Source organism: Danio aesculapii, chromosome 15 (genome assembly GCF_903798145.1).
Source record: "Danio aesculapii chromosome 15, fDanAes4.1, whole genome shotgun sequence".
Lineage (NCBI taxonomy): Eukaryota > Metazoa > Chordata > Actinopteri > Cypriniformes > Danionidae > Danio > Danio aesculapii.
Window position 1 is genome coordinate 15,933,561 of NC_079449.1, and position 26,920 is coordinate 15,960,480.

The window sequence follows — 26,920 nt, forward strand, 5'->3', positions numbered from 1 at the left end:
TCCAGATGCAAGAGGTCTTAAAATAATGGTGTAAACATGCGATATCAGTATTGGTGAAACACGGATCAAGCATGAATGAGCTCAATGTCAGTTGAATATCTCTTAGAGACTGTCAGTATGTGTCGTTCAGATCCTGCCATGCAAATATGTCCTTTGGGAAGAGAAACCCAAAGTGCTTACTCATGGGTTTCACATCTACTGTATTTTCTATCTTCTACTTTGGAAGAAATATGGTTCAGTGCTTTACTTAAAGGTTTGTTAAAGATTGTGCTATTGGCTGTATTTACACTGCAGATCTTGATGGCCGAATCCGATGTTGTGACTATATCTGATTTTTTCGACTACCCGCTTACATCATCTTTAAAAGTGACTCTTATTCAATTGACTGCATTTACACTGTACACGGCAAAGACGCATTGACTAGGAAAAAAAGAGCGGGCGCTGACTAACAGCTCATAATAAAAGAGCACTCTTTTCTTCATTCCTGTATTTAATCTGTTCGCAGGGTTTTATTTTTGTCATTCTTTTTGACAAGTTGTTTTACTATAGTTTATGGCATAAAATTTCTCATTTGGCCATCTTCTTTTGATCTAGGCTTTTTTTTAAACCAGTAGGCATCTTAATGTCATTTCCATGGCGTGATTTATGCACTCGATGTATGCAACTGTTTTAGTTTATATTGTTTACGTGGCGTACGTTGCACTCTCTCTTTCTCTCTTGTTAACATGCTTAAATACTTGTGCTACATGACAATATAAAAGCTTTTTTAGTCCTCGTGTATGAGGTTCATGGTTTGAGACTCTGCTGAAGTCTATTCTGAAATGAAAGCCTCCGTATTGATGTCATTCTCTATGGTAACACACGTTAATCTACCTGCTTACACTGCAGACACGAGAACACAGATCCGATTCATATCGGATAAATTTCCACATATGAACAAGGCCTGAATCTGATTTGAGTAAATTGGCATCCATGTGATTTTTTTTTTTTTTTCCCTGCTTACACGTACATAAACCATATCTGATCTGTGCCACATGGGAGAAGAAAATCTGAATTGGTTCACTTAAACCATGCAGTGTAATAGCAGCCTGCATCAGGTTTATTTTTAATGCAAACAAATATATGTCGTTTTTTTTACACTTCCCACTATTCACACTCTTGCAATTAAAGTATTATTCACATTTTGAGTCATCTTAATTAAGCCAAATTAAGCCATTTCTTTGGCTAAAGTGTTGTTGTTTTTTGCTACATTGCCTTTTAATATTAATGTGTAGCTTAAAGGTGCTCTGTGTAAGTTTTTGACTTCTTTAAAGTATAAAAATATCATAATATGTTTGCAGATATTTAAGAAACATGCCAAGTGGACATTCTTGTTTATCTGAAAAACAATGTTGAAGTCAGTTATTCTGCTTTGAAAATGTCTGTTACGTTCCGGAACGGCTGTCTTTATTTTGGTTCTTTTAACCCGCCCACTGCCACTTTAACCAATTATATTTCAGCACCCCTGGCTTGCCTTATTGATAATCGGGTATTTCATTCATTCAGAAAGGCTCTCAAAACATGCGCCCTTGACCGAAATGTGACCTCCGGTAGACAGTTGCAGACTCCGAAATGAGATGCAGATTCCACATGAGGTTATTAGTTAGCAAATACTATAAATATCACAAATGTAAACATTACGTGAGCTGGTTAAATTGTAACCATGTGTCATAACAACACGCTACATGATGAGATTTGCAGTGATAAGCAATTTGGCTGTTTGCACTATACGAAACACGACAGAAATTTAAATACAGCCATTCAGAAGCACAGAATATGCACTCACGAAATGTAAAGGTTTATAATCTAATTAATACACATTAACCTTCTTTAACATTATTAACATGCTGAATCACAGTTCTAAAGTTCAGTTTCAAATGGTTCATTTTATTTTCAAGATCTGAGGTGAAATCTGCTGCTGCTTTCAGAAGTATGGCAATAAATGTCATGTAAAATGGCATTCAAACTCACATTATTAGCATTTAACACTAAATTAAGCACATGAGGTGTAGCTGAGGTGATTTTGTCAGTTGTCAGTTTTCTGTTTTTCAGCTGCATGAAATAAAAAGCAGTTTCTAATATATCAGTTTGAGGTGTTGGTTAGAACGAAAACTCATTTCAATATAGAGAATATTCCTCTATCGGGTGCCGTTGCCTCTATTTAGAACACACTTTAAATCACTCGCTCCTGTCCTCAATCTGGCAACCTGTGTTTGCATTTGTTTTGATCCAGGAATGCAATACTTAGTTCAACCACTGGGAGTCAAACTTACATACTGCACCTTTAAATAGATTTTGTGCTTTGTTTTGATCATGTTAGTACTTGATTTAGTTAGATGCCAATGCTAAATTAGTAATTTTATGAGTTTTGTCTTTCATTTGATTCAATTTTATCTCAGTTAGCTTAACTGTCTTGTTTGTTGATTTATTTATTTATTTATATATTTTATTTTTATTTGTGGAGTTTTTAGTTTTCAGTAGATTAATTTAACACTAGAAATAATGTAAGCATAGTAGTGTTTTCTGGTTAGCTGCTAAAATTGAATTCAACAAGCAATTAGGGTGCAAATCAATGTTATTGATTTTCCGCACAATACTCTTTATTGACTGGTGGAAGTTTCGAAAATGACTTAATTGTGTTTGTGGATATGATTCCAATTCAACAGCAGCAGCTGGTAGGCAGTGTGTTTGTAGCTGCATGGACCCCCGTTCCTCCCTCCCATCCTCCTCTCATTCCCTCTATCTCTCCCGCTCCCTGTGATACTCACCATCTGCTGTCTGCAAAACAAGTCATTTATATACTGTCACTTCCAGGACTGCCTTTATTTGTCAAGTGACCACTATGCAAATCACTCACGGAACAGGGGGGCTAATTATCAAACAATATGGAGAAAGCTTTGCGTTTCATCATTGGGATCTACATTCTAGACAATAGCAATTATGTTTCTTTCATGTGGCCGCACTCTTCACAAGCAGTCCGGCTCTCCGAGAGCAATGCTAGCTGACAGCGAGGTTTGTTAGCCTGAAAACCTCCTTTTATTTGTCACTTTTGGAATTTGAGAGGCTTTTGTGTTCCATTTAATATCTACATCTATACTGCTTTTAATGTTATTCAAGCACCTAACGAATGGCATTCAGACACTTAAAGGATGAGGAAAGCTGACCTCAACTTGACGTCTTGAATGCATGCAGGAACTCATCATTTTTGCTTCATTTGTCAAACTAGTTAACCAATGCACTTTGAGATAAAAACATTAAAGGCACTAAAATATTTCAGGCACAAATCACACTGGTGTGATGTCAATTTAAACACAATTAGGCCAAATTAACACTGAAACTGCCAGAATTTTATGTACTAGAATGACCATAAAGTGGCCATTTTGACTTTTCACATAGGACTGTACCGAATTTATTTTTGTCATGTCATATTTTAATTGAGTTTAGAGTTAAGCTTTGAATGTCTGGCGTCATATTATAAAATGTGATCTTATTTTGTTATATAGCCTATAATTGTGTTTGAGTTATTACTGGCGAAGGTATGTACTTCTCTGGGAAGCAGGGTAGGGATGCACCAGCTGATCGTGAGTTCTTTCTTAAACTTGAACGCAAAGTCCACACTAGGGACTTTGCTACTAGCTAGTTTGTAACTAAATTTGATCTCACTTTAGTTGCACAACATGTTCGGGGCCAACCGTAGTTGGTAGATCGTAAGCTCTCTGTAAAGTCACACTGAATGACATGATATCCAATAAATATTTAAATCATTAAACTGCTTTAAAATTCTGCAAATAATGCATCTATATAAAACTGTCTTATAAAAATGGAATTATAAATCACATTTTTATAGCACTCGTTTAAATAGTCACTAATAACAGACGATGCACACAGGCGAAATACACTTGACGTTATCAAAACATTCAACTTGAATTTTTTTTATGTCCTACACATCAAAGAGAAAAGAGCAGGGAGAAGAACTCAGTCATGAAGAAATTCTCATTTTTATTGATGCATACAATTAACACAAAACACTTCTTGAAAAAAATGTAACTCTTCCTTCATAAACCAAAAAAATGCGAAATTTGGGAGGAAATCAAGGCTGTGAGTGGAGGAAGACCATTCTTCATTAAGATCGCGAGCTCCTCAATGTAAACTAATCTCGCTGTCATCTCTTTTCTACCATTATACATGGGGGGAGGCTGCTCTTAATATTTAGTTGGAAGGTAGAGTTATGTTTACACTATTAATATTTAGTAATGTGTAAGTTCTAACTAGCTTTTTGTAACTGTTTATAACATTTTTATGTTTCAAGGACTGCTCTTTGGTTTTGAAAACCTTTTTGTTTCTCTTTGTACCTTCTAGTTGTTGTTGAATTTTTTTTCTCTGCCCAAATATCAATGAGTGCAAATGTTTCCTCCACAGACCAAACTGTATCGGACATTTTTTATGTCAATCGTAGCATTGTTGTTTGCTTGTCTGATGACTAGCGCGCTTCTGTTGAGCCAGCTGTGGTAGCTTGGCAACAGAGCCGCGACTTCAACACACAGAATCTATCGGCACAGTTCAGCACAGTTGTCTAACCGTGCCGAGAATTCCGGTCCGAGAACAGTTTGCTGTCATGCCACCCTGTTCCAGGCTCAGTGGAGAAACAACCATAACTGTACCGAAGTGTTTTTAGAACGGTTCGGCACGATAGTGGAAAAGCGGCTTTAGTGTCCCTTTAAGTCACAACTAGGCTGCGTTTTAACTTACTCACTGCTGGTGCAACTAGCCCCTGGAGAGCAAAGTTGTTGTTGTTGTTGTTGTTGTTGTTGTTGTTGTTGTTGTATTTTTTTTACAACTGAGAAAATGTTTTTGTATAAAAGCATTTCTAAAGTAAAGTAAAAAATTATGGTTTTGCTTTCAGAAAGTTTTTGTTGTTGTTGTCATCCAAAAGTTGCTAGGCAACAGAGGCATGCATATTCAAATGCAATAAAGGTAGTGTACAATATAACCAAGGTAAAAATACTCTTTTGTGTTTCGTAACTTTAATAAAATATGTTTCAGGAGTTACACTTAGCTGATGATTTATTATAAAGTGTGTTTTGCATGCTGTCCCGGGAGAGAGCCCCGAGCTCATAAGATCCTCAAGCCCGGGTCTCCCTCCAGTTAAATGTCTGTTGAAGGACCAGTATCAGCAGTTATTAAGCAGACAGTCTACTAATACTCAAATGGACCATCAAAATAAAGTGTTACCTTCACTTATAAACATATATACATTTTCAAATAGATCTAAAGAGAACACAAACTAGACTTTAAACATTGAAACGTTAATAACGAAAAATATTAAAGGAAAAGGAAATTAATTTAATATTATTCAACCCATATCCTTTAGATCGCCTTTCAAAATAAAATAACCTCCAGATAACAAGTATGAACCAATAATCTAGTGCAATAACATACATACGTCACACTGGAACCCTATTGACTTCCATAATAATTTGTTTTCCAACTATGGAAGTTGATGGGTCTCAGCAAACAGCATTCTTCAAAAAAATCTCTGTCTGTTCAACAGATAAAAGAAAATCAGTAAGGTTTAAAGCTACATGAGGGAGAGTAAATCAAGGTTATTATAGTTAACGAAAACGAATAAAAAAATGAAAACTAGAATTGAAAAAACATTGTCGTTAACTGAAATAAAAATAAAAGTGAGAGTATTTTTTAAAAACTAGAACTAACTGAAACTGTATTGTGTACAAACAAAAATATCTAAAATTATAGCAAAATCATCCTTCATTTTCGTCTTTGTAAATGTATTTAATACATAAGCGTTTTAGAAGTACATTTATTTACTTCTGCAATTTGTACGCCAGTTGTTTGAGCCGTACTGCCCATCGGAGTCTGTAATCCTGCTGCCATTGGCCAGATCAAGCCAGTTCTCCTCCAGTCATCCTCGCTGTTGCTCCCGTGACAAAAACAATGACTGGACATGACCGCAGCACAGTGACAACATTAAATACAACCAGAGCAGACACTTAAAACTATTAAGTTAACACAATAGTGTCCAATAATGGGTTTTATTTCTGTATTAGTGATCCTGATCATGAACGGATTATTCTTTTTGAATGTGAACCGGTTAAACTAGTTCACCAAATTTAACTGAATAATTTGAAACAATTCGTGTCTCCAGTTATGTTAGGCACTTAACAAAGACTTACTTTTTTAACATGCCTGATACCCCCTCTGACTCTAAATAAACCAATGTCCCAAGTTATTGGGTTAACAGTACACAGAGATCAAATTTGAGAATGAGTGAACTCATAATAATGCACATTTGTGATTCAGTGAGCAGAACACAAACAGTACATGACAGCCTGCTGTGACTGAAGCAAACTTGAACAACTGCAGCGTGGCTAAACCGAGGGCTTAAATGAGAGAGGATCTGGCAAAACGTAAGTTTACTTCACAACAGAAAGTCGTAAAAGAGTGCGAAACGTGATTGTAAGAAACTTTTCAGATCATGATGATGGGAGGATTGTCACAAAAGATCCGGTTCACAGAAAAGATCAGAAATTTCCATCACTACTGTGCATCTAACCTCAGAAGCAGCCTTGCACGCATACTGAATAGTACTTAGGGCTGCTATCTTGTGGGCTGTTGCATTTGAATTTGAGGATGGGTAGATAGTAGTGTTCATGTGTCCTCTGAATACACGTTTCAAAAATATATCTTTGGTTGTGCTATTATACAATATTCTCATGATTTTGTATCTTCCACATAACAAATATTCTAATTTATAAAAAAAACTAAAACTAATACTGAAAATAATCAAAGCTAAACTAAAACTAAGCAATTTCAAAATATAGAAACTAATAAAACTTGTCAATCTGTCTTTAAAAACTAATTTGAAATTAACTAAATTTAAAAACAAAAAGTCAAAACAAAATAAAAACTAAAAATAATGAAAAATCCAAAAATGTTATTACCTTGAAGTCAATTATGAGGCAATTTGGGTGAACTATCTCTTTAAGTGTGATATGACTAGTATGATGTTACTTGAACTGAAGTTGAAGAACTTGTGCAAAGCTTCAATACCATTATTATCATATGCTTTCTTAACTGCTGCTTTCTCATTTGTCATTTTTTAGTTGCAACTTAGTAATTTTGGTTCTGAGAGAAAAAACATGCAGACAAACTGTACTGTATTCACCCAACCATCACTCTCAGCAGTGTGGGAAGTTTGCTAGCAGTATATCGCCCCTTACATATTGTCAAACTTCTTTTCACCCCTAAACAAAGAAAGCAAACAGCCTCAGACAAAATATTGACCCAATGCTCTAAATTCAGCAGCATTTCTGAGGTCTATTGGTCTCAACCTGAGCCTGGAGTCAGAGAGGGAGGCTCATGGTATCTCGCTCAAAAATGTGACCGTCACCTTCAGGCTATTGATTCATTCTCCACTGACAGGTGCATCCACAGCTCTGACATTAAGCACTGCAATTACGGCCTTAAAATGTCAAACTGTGGAGTTAAGGGTCATAACTCATTCCAGAGTCAAATCAAAATGGCAGCGGTTGCTGATGGAGTCACAGGATTCTGCTTGGCAGGGTTTTTTCACAGGAAAAAAAAACAGCGTTTATAGGTGAAGGACATGCCAACAATCTTTTGATACAGATTTGTGTTGCTTGTAAACGTAATACACAATTCTGAGAGCAGTGATTAAGAATGATCTGTGACTAATAAGCATTGGGTTACACTGTATATCCACTAATATGTAGAACATGTCAAAGGAGCGACTCTGTAAGACAAGGTGAATAAGGTTAATTTGTTTGCACAGTTTTCCATGTTTGAAAAAACATCCAATTTATGTCCAAATCCAAAATATTATACTGATATTATTATTTTTATTATTAGTAGTAGTAGTACTAGTAGTAGTATTTAAAAATGTAAACGTAAAAATATTAAAGTTATTTTATTGATTAATTTATTAATTAATTATTTATTATATCTTGGATGAGCTTGGATAGACTTTCAACTTTTTTTGTAGTTTTGATTATTATTTTTATAATTTATTATTTAATTACTTATTACTTAATTGATTTTCGCCACAGCAAAATAACCCGCCAACTTATCCAGCATATGTTTTACGCAGCAGATACCCTTCCAGCTGCAACCCATCACTGGGAAACAACCACACACTCTCATTCACACACACACTACAAACAGTTAAGCTTACCTAATTCACCTATACCACATGTCTTTGGCCTGTGGGGGAAACCGGAGCACCCGGAGAAAACCCACGCGAACATGGGGAGAACATGCAAACTCCACACAAAAAAAGCCAACTGACCCAGCCGAGGCTCGAACCAGCAACCTTCATGCTGTGAGGTAATTGTGCTACCCACTATGCCACCACGACGCCTGTTTTTATAAATTATTATTATATAATTAATTATTATATAAATTATTAATATATTTAAATAAATTTACATAGACGTTCTACTTTTTTTGTTTTGATTATTATTTTTTATAATTTATCAATTAGGGATTGATTGATTGATGGATCAATCCATTCATTCATTTCAAATGATACATTCAGAAGCTTTATAGAAACTAATTTCTTCCATCTGCCCTTGTTTCCAAATGCTTTGAAATATTAATTTGATGTTCTATTATTATTATAAATCTTGTTTTAGCATTTTAGCTGCAGCTGCCTTGTTGCAACCAGGTCTTTATTACAGTTTATCTAAAGTTAAAATTCTCTCATTAAAAATGATTATTTATTTGTTTGTTTTGTTTTTAACTCTTGAATAATCATTAGAAAGCCCTTTATTGTTACTGTGGAATATTAAAAGACTTTTGAACTTTTATGACTTTAAAAAATATATCCTAATCAGTGTCAATGAATTTATCAAAAACTTTTGAATATTTGGGTAAACTAAATATTAGCCGTCCTGTAATTTTTCTTTTTTTTTCAAGTAGTTCCCAAGTGATGATAAACAGACCAAAGAAATTTTCACAGTAATTCCTATAATATATTTTCTTCATGAGAAAGTCCTATTTATTATTGTTTGGCTGGAGTAAAACCAGTTTTACATTTTTCAAAAACAGTTTTTAAGGTTAATGTTATTAGCCTTTTTTTGTTGTTGATTTTCTACCAAACAAAACCACTAAACATATCTTTATCAGGTTCATTGGCTTCCAGTGAAGTTTCGTATTGTTTTTTAAAATACTACTTCTCACTTTCAATGCACTTCATAATCTTGCTCCTCAGTATCTCACCGAACTTCTCCATATTTATACCCCTTCTTGTACTCTTAGATCTTCCCACTCTATCTCTCTAGTGCCACCTCGCACCCGATTAAGCACAAAGGCTGCCAAATCTTTTAGCTCCACGGCTCCTCAACTTTGGGGCTCACTTCCTCTGGATATAAGGATCGTCTCAAGACCCATCTTTTTAAGCAGGCTATCTGTTGACCATTTTTTGATCGTTATTTTATACTCATGATGTGTTTGTACCTGCAACTCCTTACATGCATTTAAAATCTGGTTTGGCAGTGTTTTATTAATTATTTTAATTTGTTCTGGTATGGCTGTTGATGCTTGTTATAAGACGACCTTAGGGTGTCCAGAAAGGCGCCATTTATAAGTAAAATGAATTATTATTATTATTATTATTTATTATTATTATCCAACTGTTATCCATATAACTTGCCTAATTAACCTAACTTTCAAACACTTAAAAATTCTGGTTGCCTTAAATTTTTAAGCTGAATCAAATGAACCCCATGAGTCCATTGAACTTATATTAAACCGACTTGAAACAGCTTGCGTAACTTAATTTTAAGTTAGAACTTAATTAACTTAGTTTAATAATTTACAATGACCTAAAAACATATGCTGTCAGGACTAATTGATCATAATTTTTTTACAGTGTAATTAACCTAGTTAAGCCTTTAAATAGCAATTTTTAGAAATGTGTTGAAAAAAAATTATTAATTAATCGGCACTTGGGAAATATTTTTAAAAGAATTCAAATGTCAAAGGACTTCTAATAACTTAAACTTCTACTGTATATACAATATATATTTGTAGCTGATACTATGCTACACTACATTCTATTTCTAACCTTACACGTAAAAAAATCAATGCTTCTCTATGAACCTGAGAGAAACATCACAGAAAACAAACTTGCACATCCACAGATGAAGCAGTGATTGACGTGCCTCAGGTTATGATGGCTGTTTTGTGTCCATCTAAGCGTAGCGGCTTAAAGCTCTGAGGGAGACAATCAGCAAGAGGTGTTTCTTATCAGCCATAAAGAGCAGCGGCTTAAAGTGGATTATAGTAATGAACTGCCAGTTAAGGGTTACAGATTCCTGTTTATGGTGAAATGTGTTTTCTCCAGAGCTGAGATGAGCAGCCCGTTGACATTGTGGGTCTGTTGACAACATTGAGATGATTTAAAGGACGTAGCCCTCATATAACCTTAGCTGGAGATTTAAGTCTAGATATAACCTGTCAAAATTGGATGTATAACAAGGTACAGTCGTTATAAATGCAGGAGGATTTCTGGACTTTACATTCTGGAAGTTAAAGTGCTGATCTGTCTTTTTGTCGATATACAGTATATACAGCTATAGAAATAAATAATGGGTTTAAGTAAAATGTAAATATTTCTTGTATTCAGATTAAATTTCAAATAAATATTTTTTTTCATCTATTTTTATAACAAATGTTTTCATTTTTTGTGATTAAAAATCATTGTTATAGCATGTAGAGATTTCTACTATGGGCGTAATGAATTGTAACGTGATTTGTACAGATCACAACCCATAGTTCTGAACACACATTGCCCACGGGTTAAATTTTTTTTTTTTACTGGTAGATTAATCCTAAATTTATAATGATTGCAGAATGATTGCCTCTCACGTCATTCAAATCACATGTATGAAAGCATTTAGGCTATTTAGGATGTGGTGGGTTTCTTAGGTTATTAAAGGTGTTTTCTGTCACTATTGTTTAGCCTGCACGATTAATCATTAAAAGATCTGGATCTCAACATCCATGCAACAATTTATAAATTATGTGATTATGTAATATGAATGTGTTTATTAATCCTAAGAGATTCAGTCTTTAGTTTTTTGAGTTAGTGTTGAAGTTACAGTCAAATAACACATGTATGGGATAACAGTTTACAGTTTAGATTAAACCACTGATGCTTATGGTAAAGATTAAAATCCACGTCATGTGCATTTAAGGACACTCAAAAGTTAAAGTTGTAGGCAGCAATTACATTATTTAACCAGCTATCAAAAATATGCCACTGAATAAATCTTCAAAAATGATACATCTAGCAGTGAAACATGAAGTATTATGAGTGAATAACTGCATCATTTATTCAAAATAAGAGTAATTATACATTTAAATAGCGTTATTTGTCCTGCGGCGGCGTCACATGCGGTGGTAGTGGTCATTTTGAACTGTCACTCACTGTATGTGGCTCATTAACACTTTATAGTTAATATTTTATTCAGTTATTAATACTTTTATTCTATTTATTACTATTTTTAATAGTAAAAAAATGTTTGAATAAATGCTCTTCTTTTAAACTTTCTGTTCATATAAAAATCCTTAAAATGATTATGGATGTGCAGTAATATTCAAATAGTGTTGATAGTAAAATATTAATATCTAAATGTTCAGGTGATAGTGAAGTATTTTAAATTGTAATATTATTTCATAATACTCCTGTAAATTTTTTTTTTTTACAGTATTTAACATACGAACCTGAAACCCTTTAACAGCCTAGTTTCAATATAGAGCATATCGACCATTTATATTCATATTTTTGGCCTTTTTAAAGGAATTTTTCCCCTTGTTCCTTTCTTCACTGTTGGATGGCAGAAATATAGTGATACTTTCCACATGGCTGCCTGTTTCTCTCAGATCTTCAGATCAGATTACATTATTTGAGCAGACATCGTGACCCCTGTTCCTGAGTCAGACCTAAAATAGCTATAATGTGAGCGCATTATTATTTGACAGACAGCATCGTAAAGCAGCACACACTGACATTTAATTGTTGCCAAATGTGATCGTTGTGAGAGTCGTGAGAGGTCTGTGTGTTGAAATTCACCATCAGGGTCAGACTTTTAGATGAGTTTTTTTTTTCTCTTGGAATTATTTCAATGATAAACTAGTATTCTCTGTTCCTCTCATTTCAGTAGTTTGGGGGGGGGGGTAGTTTTATTCAACAATCAACACCTGTAATTACACCATCATCCCCCCTCCCCCCAAAAAAATATCTACTAGTAAAATGTAATGAAAAGTAAATAAATAAATAAATCAAGCACACCCTCATTTCAACCCATACCAAATTCATACAAATTCTCCAAAAGTGCTTGCCAAGCTTATGATTGAAATTCATATTAGGAATCATCAATAAAATTAATAAACATCTGTCTCTTTAGTTTCATTTCTAAACGTTTCAATCACACAAAATCTGCCGAAACCCACGTCTGCTCTGCTCTCTATAGCGATCGATGACTGGCTTCTGAAGGCGGGGTTTATTCGCTATTTAGCAATCGATGATTGGCTCCTGTACAAGAAGGCGAGGTTTATTCGCTATATAACGATCGATGATTGGCTCCTGTACTAGAAGGCGGGCTTTAGTTGCCATATTGACCATTACACTTTCCCCCATTTAAAATAGTACGAGTGACGTGTCTTGTGTATTCTATTGTCTTTGCTATTAGTCACACTGGCTGAAAACATCACCTATATAGGTCACACTGGTGTGTGATAATATATTTGAATTTAATTAAAAATGACATAAAGAAGGATACATGTACTTCTAAATAAAAATGTATTTTAATTCCACTTACTCCACTCTCCAGATTAAATAATTTAATTTTAACAGTATTTACAACAAAAACATCAATTTAGATATCAAATAAACAGAGAATATTGTATTGTTGTTCTAAATTAAAGTGAAACTGAATAATGTAAACAGAAAAACAATTTTAGTGCTAATATTTTTATTTCAGAAAACCTTGTTCTATATATATATATAGAATTAATAAATGATTAATTATTATTGATAAATATTAAGTCCAGTTTAGTGAAAAGTGAAACTGAATCTAGTGTAAACTGAAACGCTACGGTTACTAAAGTAACCCTTCGTTCCCCGAGGGGGGGAACGGAAATGCTATGTGGAAACTTCCACTATGGGGATTTCGTCAGAAACCAATCATCTGAAAGAGTATAAAAACGGGCCAATGAAATGCCAATGAGTTGGCAGCGTCAGCGTGCACAGCTGGCGTCAATGACAATCAGTCATGCTATAAAGACGCAGCCAGTGCCATGCTCGACATCCTTTTCTAGCTGAAGAGACTTTCACACTCAACAGCTATTTTTCAAGGCTGAATATTTTATAGACACATTTTCAAACTTCAGATTTTTGCGTTCTGAATTCATAGACTGCAGATATCCAGTTTGTACAAATAGTTTCAAATTTCCAAGATGAAGAAATTCAGAACATAAAATTCAATATCCTAAAATTCAAAACCAGAAATTCAGATCGTGAAATTCAGATTCAGCAGAAAGTAGGTCAGATCAACAAAGGCAAAGCAAATCAACAGGGAAGAGTAGACATTCAGAAGAACAGAAGAATAGTCATTCAGCACCAATCCAAATGTGCAAATGAGATTTTCTTTTATTCTTTTTAGTGTTAATTATATTATGTAAGTTACGTAAATTAGAATATAACAAGGAGAAATTATATTTATTCCAGAAAATGCTGTAATGTGAACTTTTTTACAAATTATAAATGTGTTTAAAGTAAAACAATCTGATTTACACTGAAACTCTCATTCGGCTCAAATGTGCATGTTTTGCGATGTTTGCTGGTCATTAATTCCATCATATAAGTAGTTTTAGAATACAATGATGGGGGTAAAAAGTGACTTGCACTCCAAAAAACAAAACAAAAAAACAGTGTTATTAAAAGACAATGTTCAATTATGTGTTGACTTTAAAATGAAAAACAATCTCCAAAACAATCTACTGAAAGTGAGACACTGCCTAACACCACACATTTCTCAAACTGTTGATGCGATCATGTTGACAGTGCGGCCTGTTTGAATGCGACAACTTTTTATATTATTAACAGTTTTGAAGAGTTCTGATTGTTAGCGTGTTAAAGATGCAGATGTGGATGTTGAGGTGACACGGATAAAGCGGCAGTTTGATCTGACATGAGCGTCCGGAGCTTCAGAGCGCTGAGGGAGACTGTGGGAGTTTCTCCACGTGGGACGAGAGATTGATGGGATCAGAGCCTCAGCACAGCCGAGGGGAGCTTGTAGGTGTCTGTCAATGCTAGCGTTCACAGTGGCACACACACCAACTCTGCATGCTTTACACACACACAAATAAACACAAACATACACCCTATCAATAACCAGGACATGGTGACACACGTCTGTCAGTGTTACATAACATGAGGGATGTGTGTGATGGATTTGCGTTTCTTCTATATTTATTTTTGACAATTTTGGATTTTATGAATTATCTCACAAGTAAAATTCAATTGATGTTTATTTCTACAGCGCTTTTACAATGTGGATTGTGTCAAATCACCTTAACATAGAAGTTCAAGTGAATAGAAAATGTGTCAGTCCAGTTTTCAGAGTTAAAGTTCAGTTTAGAATTAGATAATAATTATAAAAAGATGAAAAACAAAGACAAAAGATGGAATCTGCACTACAAAACATATTGTAATTCAAGGTCATGAAGTGGAAAAGTGCTCATGACAATTCTGAACAATGAATTTTGCATTTGTTTGTCACGTGGCTCTCCAGTTGTCTCCCTTCAATAATATTTTACAGTTTAAAGTATTATAACCATCACTAGAAATCAGTTTCCTATTGAAAAAACAATTAGAATCCTTGTTTTATTGTATTTTTTTAAAAGAAATGAATGAAGTTTAACGACAATAAAAGGACGTTTCAACCAATGGACATGTGTAGTGCTGTGAATAAAACTGAATCACAACACCAATAAAGAGCAAACAACTTACATTTCCACCATGTTGGTAACCACGCATGCACTTTATTTGCCCTTTATTTTCTCAATAATAGTAAAATACAATTTTTGTTCTTAAAAACTAGCCAAAATTAAAACGCTGCTGAATATTTTATTTTGTATTATTTGAAGTAACTGTTATTTTTTATAATAGTTAAATGTTTGTTTATTTTAAACTGTGTTGCTTTTCAGAAAAATAGAAGAGTATTTACCAGAATGTAAATAAATCGTCCTTTCTTCATTTATGGACTTGCTCAACATATGCTTCATATTTGTTTATTTTTGAGTTGTGCATGGACACAAAATAAAGCGGAGATATAGAGTAATATACACACCCCAATGGCTCTTTAAAAAATGCATTTGCCAAAAAAATCCTAAATGGCTCTTTGCTGAAAAAAGTTTCCCGAGCCCTGGATTATAGTATGAGATGTTGCACTACTGTACATGCAGCTTTACGACAGGACACTACCATGCAAAAGTTTGGAAGGGGTGGTGTTTTTTGTATGTTATTTTTATGTGTTTTTGTGACATATCAGGACACAAATCTGGATAATGACCTAGGTTTGACACAGATATTACAAGAAGGTGGTGAAATATGAGGACATTGCTGACGTCCTCATTTCTCAGAAAGCTTATAAATCACACAGAATAAGTTTTTATTCAAGTAAAACTGTACACAGGTTCATGTGATGGTTGGGTTTAGGGGTAGGTTGCGTTTAGGGCAATACAAAATACAGTTTGTACAGTATAAAAACAATGGAAACCTATGTAATGTCCCCACAATTCACAAAAACGATTATGTGTGGGGGATTATAAATATATTTAATGTCCCTTTTCATAAATTTAATGCATCTTTAGTATTAATTAATTTCTTTTAAAACAAAAGCTAAGTCCCAACAAATTTTTAATTGGTACACTGTAAAAAATAAACCCATATAATTTACGGTAAAAAAACGGCAGCTGTGGTTGCCAGTATTTTACAGTTAAAAATACGGTACAAACCATAAAAGTAACTTCTGGGAAAGTCAATTTATGGTTATTTGCTGTATATATTAAGGAAACATACTCTTAACCAGGCTATGGATTTTTACTGTAGCATTTTTACAGTTTTTTTACCATTGAAATCACGGTTTTTACAGTGTAGTGTTTAACCCAAATTTCCAAATTAAGCGAAATTATAACTTTTGTGTGCAGATATTTGGCAAGTACTTGTTATTGTGATCATCTTTTACATAACTGTAACAAATGATTAAAATGTGAAAAACTTTCTTTTAAAATTCTGCATTTTAAATTCCTAAACTTTTTATTGTTATTAAATTGCATTGCAATAAAAAAAACTTTTGATAATTTTGCAGGCTATCATAGCCATGCAACAAACAGTGAGCGTGATCAGTATCTGCATATTGAAAAAAAGAAAAGTTTATTTTTCTTTTCATTTGATTTTATAGATCTAGATTCCAAATTCCAGTTTGCTTTTGTGTGAATTGACTATTAATGTTGGCAGATTTAACAGTAACTAAGCATTATTTCGTTAACTGCAATACTTAGTGTGCATGATTTTTTTAATATAGCATTATTTTGGAATATTTATTTGGCAAAACGTTAGATTCTCTACAAACATTCCTGCATTTGTTATATTATTGTATTATTACTATTTTATTTGACTATTTATTTTAACATCTATTGTACATTTGCTTACTCTTGACTCATTTTTTGGTGCTTAAATGAAACTTCTAATGTAATAAAGTTACTTCTATTGTTCTTCATTTGTAGATACACATAAACAAGAATGTGCAGTAGGGTTGTACAGTTTTAACGTGCAATAGGGCTGGGCGATATGCCAAAAATCTCATATCACCATATAAGTAATCTCATATCCTGATAACGATATACTGTTAAAGTCAGAATTATTAGCCGCCCTGAATTATTAGCCCCCTGTTTTTTCCCCAATTTCTGTTTAACTGATAGCAGATTTTTTACATTTCTAAACATAATAGTTGTAATAACTCATTTCTAATAACTGATTTATTTTATTTTTGCCATGATGACAGTAAATAATATTTGACTAGATATTTTTCAAGACACTTCTATACAGTTTAAAGTGACATTTAAAGGCTTAACTAGATTAATTAGGTTAACTAGGCAGGTTAGGGTAATTAGGCAAGTTATTGTATAACAATGATTTGTTCTGTGGCTATCAAAAATATTAAAGTATTAGCTTAAAGAGGCTCATAAAAAAATTTAAACTGCTTTTATTGTAGCTGAAATAAAACAAGTAAGACTTTCCTCAGAAGAAAAAATATTATCAGACATACTATGAAAATTTCCTTGCTCTGTTAAACATCATTTGGGAAATATTTAAAAAAGAAAGAAAATCATAGGGAGGCTAATAATTCTGACTTTAACTGTATATCATGATATAATTCCATTTCTGTGAATTCAATCAATTAATAGTTTATATATTTTAGCCATACGTAAAGGACTATTTCTTTTTTTTTTTTTTTACATTTTCAAGTATATACTCAATCTACTCATTTACTGTATATGTGATTCATATCTCTCACTTTATAACTTCAGAGGAAATGTTTGATTAAAAAGGTCAAAATCTAAAACAAACATTAATAAAACATAAAACACTTTTCAAAAACGAATGTTTACAGCTCCAACATAAAACTATATTTTTTAAAATCACTAAACAAAATGCAAAATGTAAACATTACACCCTCAAAACTGTGACTTTCCAGCCTGATCTTACGAGAAAACATACGTATTTTACGTTTTGTCAGTTTAGTGGCTTATTCATACGAGTTCAGTTGTACAAAAATGTACAATTTAAAAAAGAAGGCGTGGCACCAAACCCCGCCCCTAAACCCAACTGTCATTGGGTGATGAGCAAATCAAACTAAATTGTACAAAATAGATCGTTTGAATTCATACGAATTAGCCACTAAATCAAAAAGTTACGAATTGCCGTGAGATTGCGTTGGACTTGCTGTTATTCATGTTTCTATCTGGATGCCCGTTATGCCATGTAATACTGCGCTCATATAAATGATGTAAAAGTACTACCGTAAACAATGTATTTTGTGACACCACAACATAAACGACTGAACAACAGACTTTTTAATTGTCTATTTGATATTACACAACCCTAATTTGCAGTATCAGAGTCTGAAAATTCTCCATATGCATCATATAGTAGCATATTTGTGATCTTTAATGCATCATCAGTATTGCTACCATTACTAATAGTCTTCTTCCTTTTGTAAATTGTGTCTATTTGAAACTGTGTGTGTGTGTGTGTGTGTGTGTGTGTCTCTTTCTGCCCTTTGTCTCCGGCACAATCTGATCAGCGAGGCAGGGTTTGTGCCGCAGTCAGTCAGTCCAGGTTAACGTCTGCTCTGCGAAGGGGAGGGTGTTCGCGGGCCCTGCTTCTGGAAATGGGAACTGTTAACTGAAGCATGTTAATAAGGAAAGGCTTGTCTCTTCCATACTAACACTTGGATGACTCTGCAGGCTTTGAAGGGGTGCTGGGTGGGGGTAGTTTTTGGAACTCAACCACTCATAGCCACTAACTAACCAACCAATCAACCCCCCCCCCCCCCCCCCCCCCCCCCCCCCCACCAAAAAAAAACTACCACCCCTGCAAGGTTGGAATGATGGAGGGGGTTTGGGTTTGCTTGCATTGTCAAGTAACGCATTGACCCATCACTTTGATGCGTATGGATCCTGACAGCCGCTCTCTCTCTCTCTTTCTCTCTTTTCCTCTGTATGTTTTCTCTCTGTTTTGCTGCAGGCCACCGAGGCTCAGATCCAAAGTGTTGGACAGTCGCCATCTCAGTTGCTCATCGAGCCTCATCCGCCCCGTAGCTCCGCCATGCACCTGGTGAGAACAGCGTGTGTGGAGAAAATCATTGTGTGCGTTGTTGTTGTGTGTGTGTGTTGTTGTTTTTTTCTGCCTGGCAGTGGGGAAGTTATTATTTGGAACAAGGGCAGTGACGCCTGACCTTAACAACCGGTTCCCCAACACAACTGCAGTCTACTGTCCATATGCCCAGAAGTTTTTGTACTTTATAGAGATCTGCATTTGTGTGGGCATTAACTAAAACAGGGACCAAAATATTAAAATATTAATATACTATTTTAAATGTTAAATACTAAAATATACTATTTCACTTACTATTTTATTTGTATTCTTTTGAATAAACTTTAAAGGGGTGGTCCAGACTGTATTTTTTAGCTTTGGCTGTGTTTATAAGATGCAAAACAATATGTGCTCATGCTTCATTTGAAAAAATCACACTATTTTTTTTCATATACAGTATCTTACTTTAATTATATACAGCTACTCGGCTAACATGAAAATGACTGTCATATTTCCTAGTTTCTTCGAAAGCCCACTCTCAAGAGGCTCTGATTGGTCAGCTAACATAATGTGCTGTGATTCGCGGATCGGCTCTATGTCACCAGGAGGCATCACGTCCAGTTACTCCTCTACTAGCATATGCTGTGCCTCTGCTGTGTAAATACTGTAAGTCAGTGTAAACCTGAATTAGACAAAATAAAGAGGACCCAGATGAACCACGCGCCAGTTCTCTAAAATAGAATCTGACAAGTGTCTTTTACATATATTTATAATAAGCATGTGTAAGTAATATGAAATGTTCACATCTATTGCAAGTTCGTTATTTGAGACATATAACGTAGAGAAAGCAGCCACATAGACAGACATTCAAAGCAGCTGCTGAAGATCGATGGTGTTTACAGAGGTTTGACGGATAAATATGAATTTGTAGCTAAATTGTTAATGGTGCCAAACATAATTTCCCGTTGTTTACATCCTTGTTTACATCCTTGCTACAGCATACGGTTAACGCTAGAAACTGTGCATGTAATAGATCAATTTAACAAATAAAAATACTTACAGGTTGTGGCTCACAATACACAGCTTTGTCTGGTTGGAGCTGCTCCTTTCTTAAGGAGTTTTTAGCCGAATCCAGCACTGAACTGGGAGAGATTCTGGAAGCTGTTCTTTGTCAAATGCTAGAGCTATATATTTTTTATAATTCACTGGAACATAATCAAAAATTTAATTGTAAGCACTTCTCTCTTTGTGTCGTGTCCTTTGGAAATTCAAATACAGAAACAGATGAAGCTCTGTGGAAATAGCAGCGTTTGGACGCCATTTTAGCTTTATCTGCTATAATATTACAGTGCCTCGGGCCACACCCCTTTGCTGCACGAGGTGTATGCGCGTGGTGTATGTACGTAACCTGAAGGGTTTGTGATCGAATTAACACGGATGTATTTTTTTTGTACTCCCCAAACTTTATTCGCTGTAAGCTTTGTTGAGCTAACTCCGTAAAATCCAATGTCTCCCTTTGGACTTAATAAGAACATTGAGCATAATACGTTCAGAGATGTTGTTTATGTTCACACAGCTACATTACACATCAACTAAAGTTTGAAACATGAAATCGTAGTGGACCACCCCTTTAAGACCACTTTAAGCAAAATTTTTATATATATATATATATATATATATATATATATATATATATATATATATATATATATATATATATATATATATATATATATATATATATTTTTTTTTTTTTTTTTTTTTTTTTTTTTTTTTTTTGTTTAATGATAATCTTTGGTTAAACAGGCAGTTATGGTGACCGTTAAAGGGTTAAATAGGGTAAAAGGGTTAAATAAAGTATTTAACTTTTTTTGTATATTATTTTGTTTGTCGGTGTAAATCACTTTTTGCCCCCTCTTATATGTTTTATCCCAATTAAATGCATCTTACTTTTTTATGTGTGTGTGTGTGTGTGTGTATGTATATATATATATATATATATATATATATATATATATATATATATATATATGTGTTATAAAATATATATATATATTTAGAATTATTAGCCCCCCTGAATTTTTAGCCCCCCTGTTTATTTTATTCTCCAATTTCGGTTTAACGGAGAAAAGATTTCTTCAACATTTCTAAACATAATACTTTTATTAACTCATTTCAAATAACTGATTAATTTTGTCTTTGCCATGATGACAGTAAATAATATTTTACTAGATATTTTTCAAGACACTTCTATACAGCTTAAAGTGACATTTAAAGGCTTAACTAGGTTAATTAGGTTAACTAGGCAGGTTAGGGTAATTAGACAAGGTATTGTATAACAATGGTTTGTTCTGTAGACTATCAAAAAAAGCTTAAAGACACTAATTATTTTGTCCTTAAAATTGTGTTTAAAAATTTAAAAACTGCTTTTATTCTAGCTGAAATAAAACAAAAAAAGACTTTCTCCGGGAAAAAAAATATTATCAGACATACTGTGAAAATGTCCTTGCTCTGTTAAACATCATTTGGAAAATAAAAAAAAAAGAAATTCAAATGGTGGGCTAATAATTCTGACTTCAACTGTTTTTATGTGTGTGTATGTATATATATATATATATATATATATATATATATATATATATATATATATATATATATATATATATATATATATATATATATATATATATATATATATATATATATATATAACCTTTTTTTTGGATTCTTTGATGAATAGACAAATAGACACATTTTAATTTTATTTTGTAACAAATTAAAAATGACATTTTGTATCAGTGTTACTTTTGATCAATTTAATGCATTCTTGCTGACTAAATGATTCATTCTTTATTAGGTATTTTAAAATCTTACTGAGCACAAAATAAATATGAAATATACTGTACAATGAAATGTTAGTTACTAAGATATATTTAATTCTATTAAAGTTCACCTCAAAATGAAAATTCTGTCCATAGCAGGAACAAAAATACTATGGAAGTCTATGTTTATTTCAACATCAGTTCCTTTGTTTTCACCATCTTTTTGAAGTAGTAGCTTGACTCCGTATAATAAGCGCCTCCAAAGTCGTTTCCTCAGCATTGAATATGATGTTATTAGCATGTCCAGATGCTGATAATATGATAATTCACTGTCATAAAACAGATGTTGTTTCCTTGTAGTTTAATCCAGCTCCATCAGTTAAAGCAGGAACACCGGTGGTGCCAGTTAACTAGATGAGATTGTGAAATCCACATACAGCTACATACAGTATAGCTATGTGTATGTATTAAATAAGTAAATAAATAGATAGATAAACAGTCATCTAATAATCCAATCCAGGTCATTGATTTCTTCTATTATTTATCCAGTTCAGAGTTTGCAACTTACTTTCCCAGAATCCCCACATATACTAAAAAAAAAATAAAAAGTTCAAGCTTTGCTACTGTACTTGTAGGTAGTCGCTGGTCATGTGCAGTGCAACCTTCAAAGGCACACTTACTAGAGACTCATCCAAGATCTGTGTCAGGAGAACAGTGCTCTCTACTGGCCGTATGAGTCTACACACATCCATGCTAATCTGCCAACTCAATCACGTATCTGTCATAACAATCACACTGAAGTTTACAAAGAGAATGCAGTAATGCTGTCAATACAACTTTTATAATTAGCGCTTGTTTATTTAAAAATAATTATATGCAGCCTACTGCTTTACATTTGCTTAATCAGTTGAGTTTGCGGTTGCTGAAGATCTATATAATTAAATATTTACAATATTATGTTCAAATATAAGAATAAACCACACAGGTTTTAAATCATGTGTTTTTTATCCAGAAAATAGCATTTTATTTTCATTTATTCATTCATTTTCCTTCAGCTTAGTCCCTTTATTCATCAGGGGTCACCACAGCGGAATGAACCGCCAACTTATCCAGCATATGTTTTACACAGTGGATGCTATTCCAGCTTCAACTGACCCAGCCGGGACTCGAACCAGCAAACTTCTTGCTGTGAGATGACAGTGCTAACCACTGAACCACCATGTCGCCCTGCATTTTATTTTATTTTGGGGAAAAATTATGTGGTCAATTTTTAAAAACATTACAAAATATTTTAATTATTTTATTTATCAGGGATAAATTAAGTTAATAAAACAAACCAATGTTAATTTAAAAGCTTCATCAAAGAGTCTTGAAAGAAATATTAAATATAACAATTTCTGATTATTAAACCATCTCCAGGCCATCCAAGATGTTTTTTTCTTCTTTAGCCAAAGAAAAATTGGGGTTTTGGAGAGAAACATGTTCTACTTTTTACTACTTTTTAATTACATTTAAGTACATTTCTACTTTTTAATGTCAAATGAATATACACTTTTTCCCAGTGATGGGTTGCAGCTGGAAAGGCATTCGCTGCGTAAAACATGTGCTGGATAAGTTGGCGGTTCATTTCGCTGTGGCGACCCTGGATTAATAAAGGGACTAAGCCGAAAAGAAAATGAATAAATAAATAAACACTTTACTCTTGATTTTCTGTTCATCAAAGTCTTGAAAGAAATGTGATTCATTCATTCATTTTCTTTTCTGCTTAGTCCCTTTTCTTAATCTGGTGTCGTCACAGTGGAATGAACTGCCAACTTACCAGTTCAGTTCAATGTTTTAAACAGCGGATGCCCATCACTGGGAAACATCCATACACACTCATTTACACTCATACCAATACAGACAATTTAGCTTACCCAATTCACCTGTACCACATGTCTTTGGACTTGTGGGGGAAACCGGAGCACCCGGAGGAAACTCACACAAACTTGGGGAGAACATGCAAACTCCACACAGAAACGCCATCTGACCTAGTTGACCTGCGCCACCGTGCAGCCCCGAAAGGAATGTTAAATATAACATTTTAAATTGTAAAAAGATATATTGTCACTATATTAGTTTTACTGTGTTTTTTATGTTTACTGTGTTTTAGTGATAATTAAAATGCTGCCTTTTTGAAACTTTTTTGTCCATTTCCGTAAACTATACATGAGGAAAAAAAGAGACACCATTGGGAAATTTTTAATTTCTCTGTATTTACAATTTCTAGTTCTGAAAAATACATTCAAGAAGGCGGCAACACCAAAGCTCCAAAAATTCTAATTTAGTAAATTAAAAAGGCTAACACAAAAGCGTGTAATGTTTCGAGCGCTCTTTTTAGAGTGATGTGCATGCTTTTAGGCATTTTTTCATACAGTTGTTCTGAAAAATAAAATGCTGTAAATGCTCAATAAATTTGGATAAATGTTTTTTTTTAACAAATACATCCAGAGAAACTGAAAGTTACCAAGTGGTCTTTTCATTTTTTCCACAGCAATATATATACTGTGTGTATATATATATATATATATATATATATATATATATATATATATATATATATATATATATATATATATATATATATATATATATATATATATATATATATGCATATATATATATGAGCAATATCACATGAGTGAGGCTGTATATTGGCACTGGTGGGAGGCGTGCATTGGCTTAGTGTCCCACAAATGATGATATACAGCCATATCGCAATGCTACGAGTGTGATATTGCATTTATACAACAGTTCGACAGCATAATCCTTTATATAAAAAAGAAAATCAAACACAGAGTCTAAAAACCCTTTTGTATGAGGAACTACTTTCTTCCGCCATTCCTTCACAACTGCAGCTGACTTCAGAACAGCAGAAGCCATCACTAATTCATTAACATCACTTTAGAGCTAGTATTTGAATGATTCTCTAGTGTAATGTCTGAAGTGATGACAAAACACGTGATTTTGCTCACATTTTAAGATTAAAAGGCTGAACGGCGTAAAATGTCATCAGTCTAGAGATTTCTCAGTATTTCTATGTTGGAATTGGGAGATCACAATAACTAACCTTGGAAAAGCCAAAGCAACGCAATCACTACCAGATTACTGCTGTGTTTGCGATAAGGAAAAATGCTAAACACATGCGGGCATTTCTTCTTTCTTTCTTTTTGCAGTAATGAAAACAGGAGACTCATTAAAAACAAACAGATGGCCAACCAAAAAGTAACTGAGGGTTATACAAAGAGTGGCCAACACAAAATACATACATTCCTTATATGTGAGTCCCATCTCACACTCAATACACTACAATTACTATGGTGTAAATACAGCACTACAACATACAAAAGAGAGAGATCAACTCAGAAAGTTACTTGCCAGTTTAATAATGATTTGATCAGCTGTGGTTAGAAACTAGGTTGAGTTTTTCTCCTCTAAAGGCTTATTATGCGGTCTCTGTCGCCATCTTGTGGATGAACAACATCAACTGTCTTTGCTTTGCTCAGGATGACAGGCTGATGGATGCTGATGCGCTGTCCCTCAGAAAATAGAAATATTTTACAATAGGCACTATCTTTATAAATAAACTGCATAGTTGCAATCTGAACAACTACATTCTCAATTAAAAAAAGCCTCAAAAGTACATTATGTTGCCCAGCAGCTGCAATATTTGACAAACTGTAGTGAGTTTATTCATCTGCTGTCACTTTATGTGGGCGGAGTAATACACAAGGGTGAAGAGGCTGTACGAATGATGTTATTACAGGAATATTGCATGGCTATCAGCCAATCAGATTCGAGAACCAGACAGAACTGTTGTATAAATAAATATATATATATAGTATATATATATATATATATATATATATATATATATATATATATATATATATATATATATACTTTTTTAAAGACCTCTTCTCCCTGATTACCATACAGTCTTTCCTCTGTGTTCCAACACTTTCCTCTTCGCTAACAGCCTCTCCTCATCTATCCCTCCATCCCTCCCCTTCCTCTTTTCCATCCCTCTCTTCCTTTGCTTTCTCTGTTCAACAGTGTTTCCTTCCGCAGAGTCCGCTCATGTTTAAGGATCAGATGCAGCAGGATGTCATCATGGTGCTGAAGTTTCCCTCCAACTCTCCCGTCACTCACGTGGCCGCAAACACACTTCCACACCTGACCCTCCCAGCAGTGGTCACCGTCACCTGCAGCAGGCTCTTTGCCGTCAACCGCTGGCATAACACTGTGGGTAAGTCCCAATATTGGTGTGTATGCACTTCATAGTAGCCCGGCAGTTATTAGCTTTATTAGGATTGGTTAACCCAAACGTGGATATATATTTTCTCATTATTTACCTTCAAGCCATACTAGATATAAAGGCCTTTACATTGAGTTCTTGAAGCTCCAAAACTTGCATCTATCTATCAGTAATATAAAGTAATATAAAGACCCAATTGGTTAAAAAATGTGTTCTTATGGTTTTTGTTCCTCTGTATAAAATTGTTCAGACTATTTAACCACCTCCAAACCATATAAGTGGAAGGTTCTGAAGAGAAGCATACCATGATTTTTCTTTCTAATGCAAGGCCTTGATGTGTATCATTTTGAATGTCTAAAATCTGTATTTACAGTATACAGTTTCTAAGTGGTCCAGGCGACCCTAGCTGACATATAAAGGCATAATTAGCTAAATGAATACTGTAATAATCAAAAAACAATTCTTGAGCTTAAAATTGCTTACCTGAAGAAACGCACTGGAAAAGTTAGCTTTATCTGACTGGCAAGCACCTCTGGATTTCCATTGGTTTGTAGCGCATCAAATGAAAAGCAAATGAGAAGTAACTTGAAGAGGGTGTGGCATGTCAGATACTACAGAGCCTTTTATTGGTCATGATTTGATGAGAAACTGAAGCATGAGCTGACGTGAAAAAAAAATCATTGATTGATTTAGGCGGAAGTGAAAAACTGCAAGCTGTAGACGTTTATATCAGTTCAATATTTTTTAAAAGCGAATATTGTCACTGTTTTGGAGCACACTAGCTAATGGATATCCTTAAAACTAATAGACTGAAACTGTATTTTTTATTTCACAGGA

The 26,920-nt window shown here is 33.9% G+C and overlaps 1 protein-coding gene across 1 annotated transcript in view; it reads left to right on the forward strand.

Annotated features, from left to right (window-relative positions):
- Window positions 1-26,920, forward strand: part of nbeab (neurobeachin b) — a 344,764-nt gene that overhangs the window by 293,657 nt on the left and 24,187 nt on the right. The window contains exons 35-36 of the mRNA XM_056474110.1: window positions 18,896-18,985; window positions 25,897-26,074. Of these exons, the coding sequence (XP_056330085.1) occupies window positions 18,896-18,985; window positions 25,897-26,074 (268 nt within the window). The remainder of the gene's footprint in view (window positions 1-18,895; window positions 18,986-25,896; window positions 26,075-26,920) is intronic.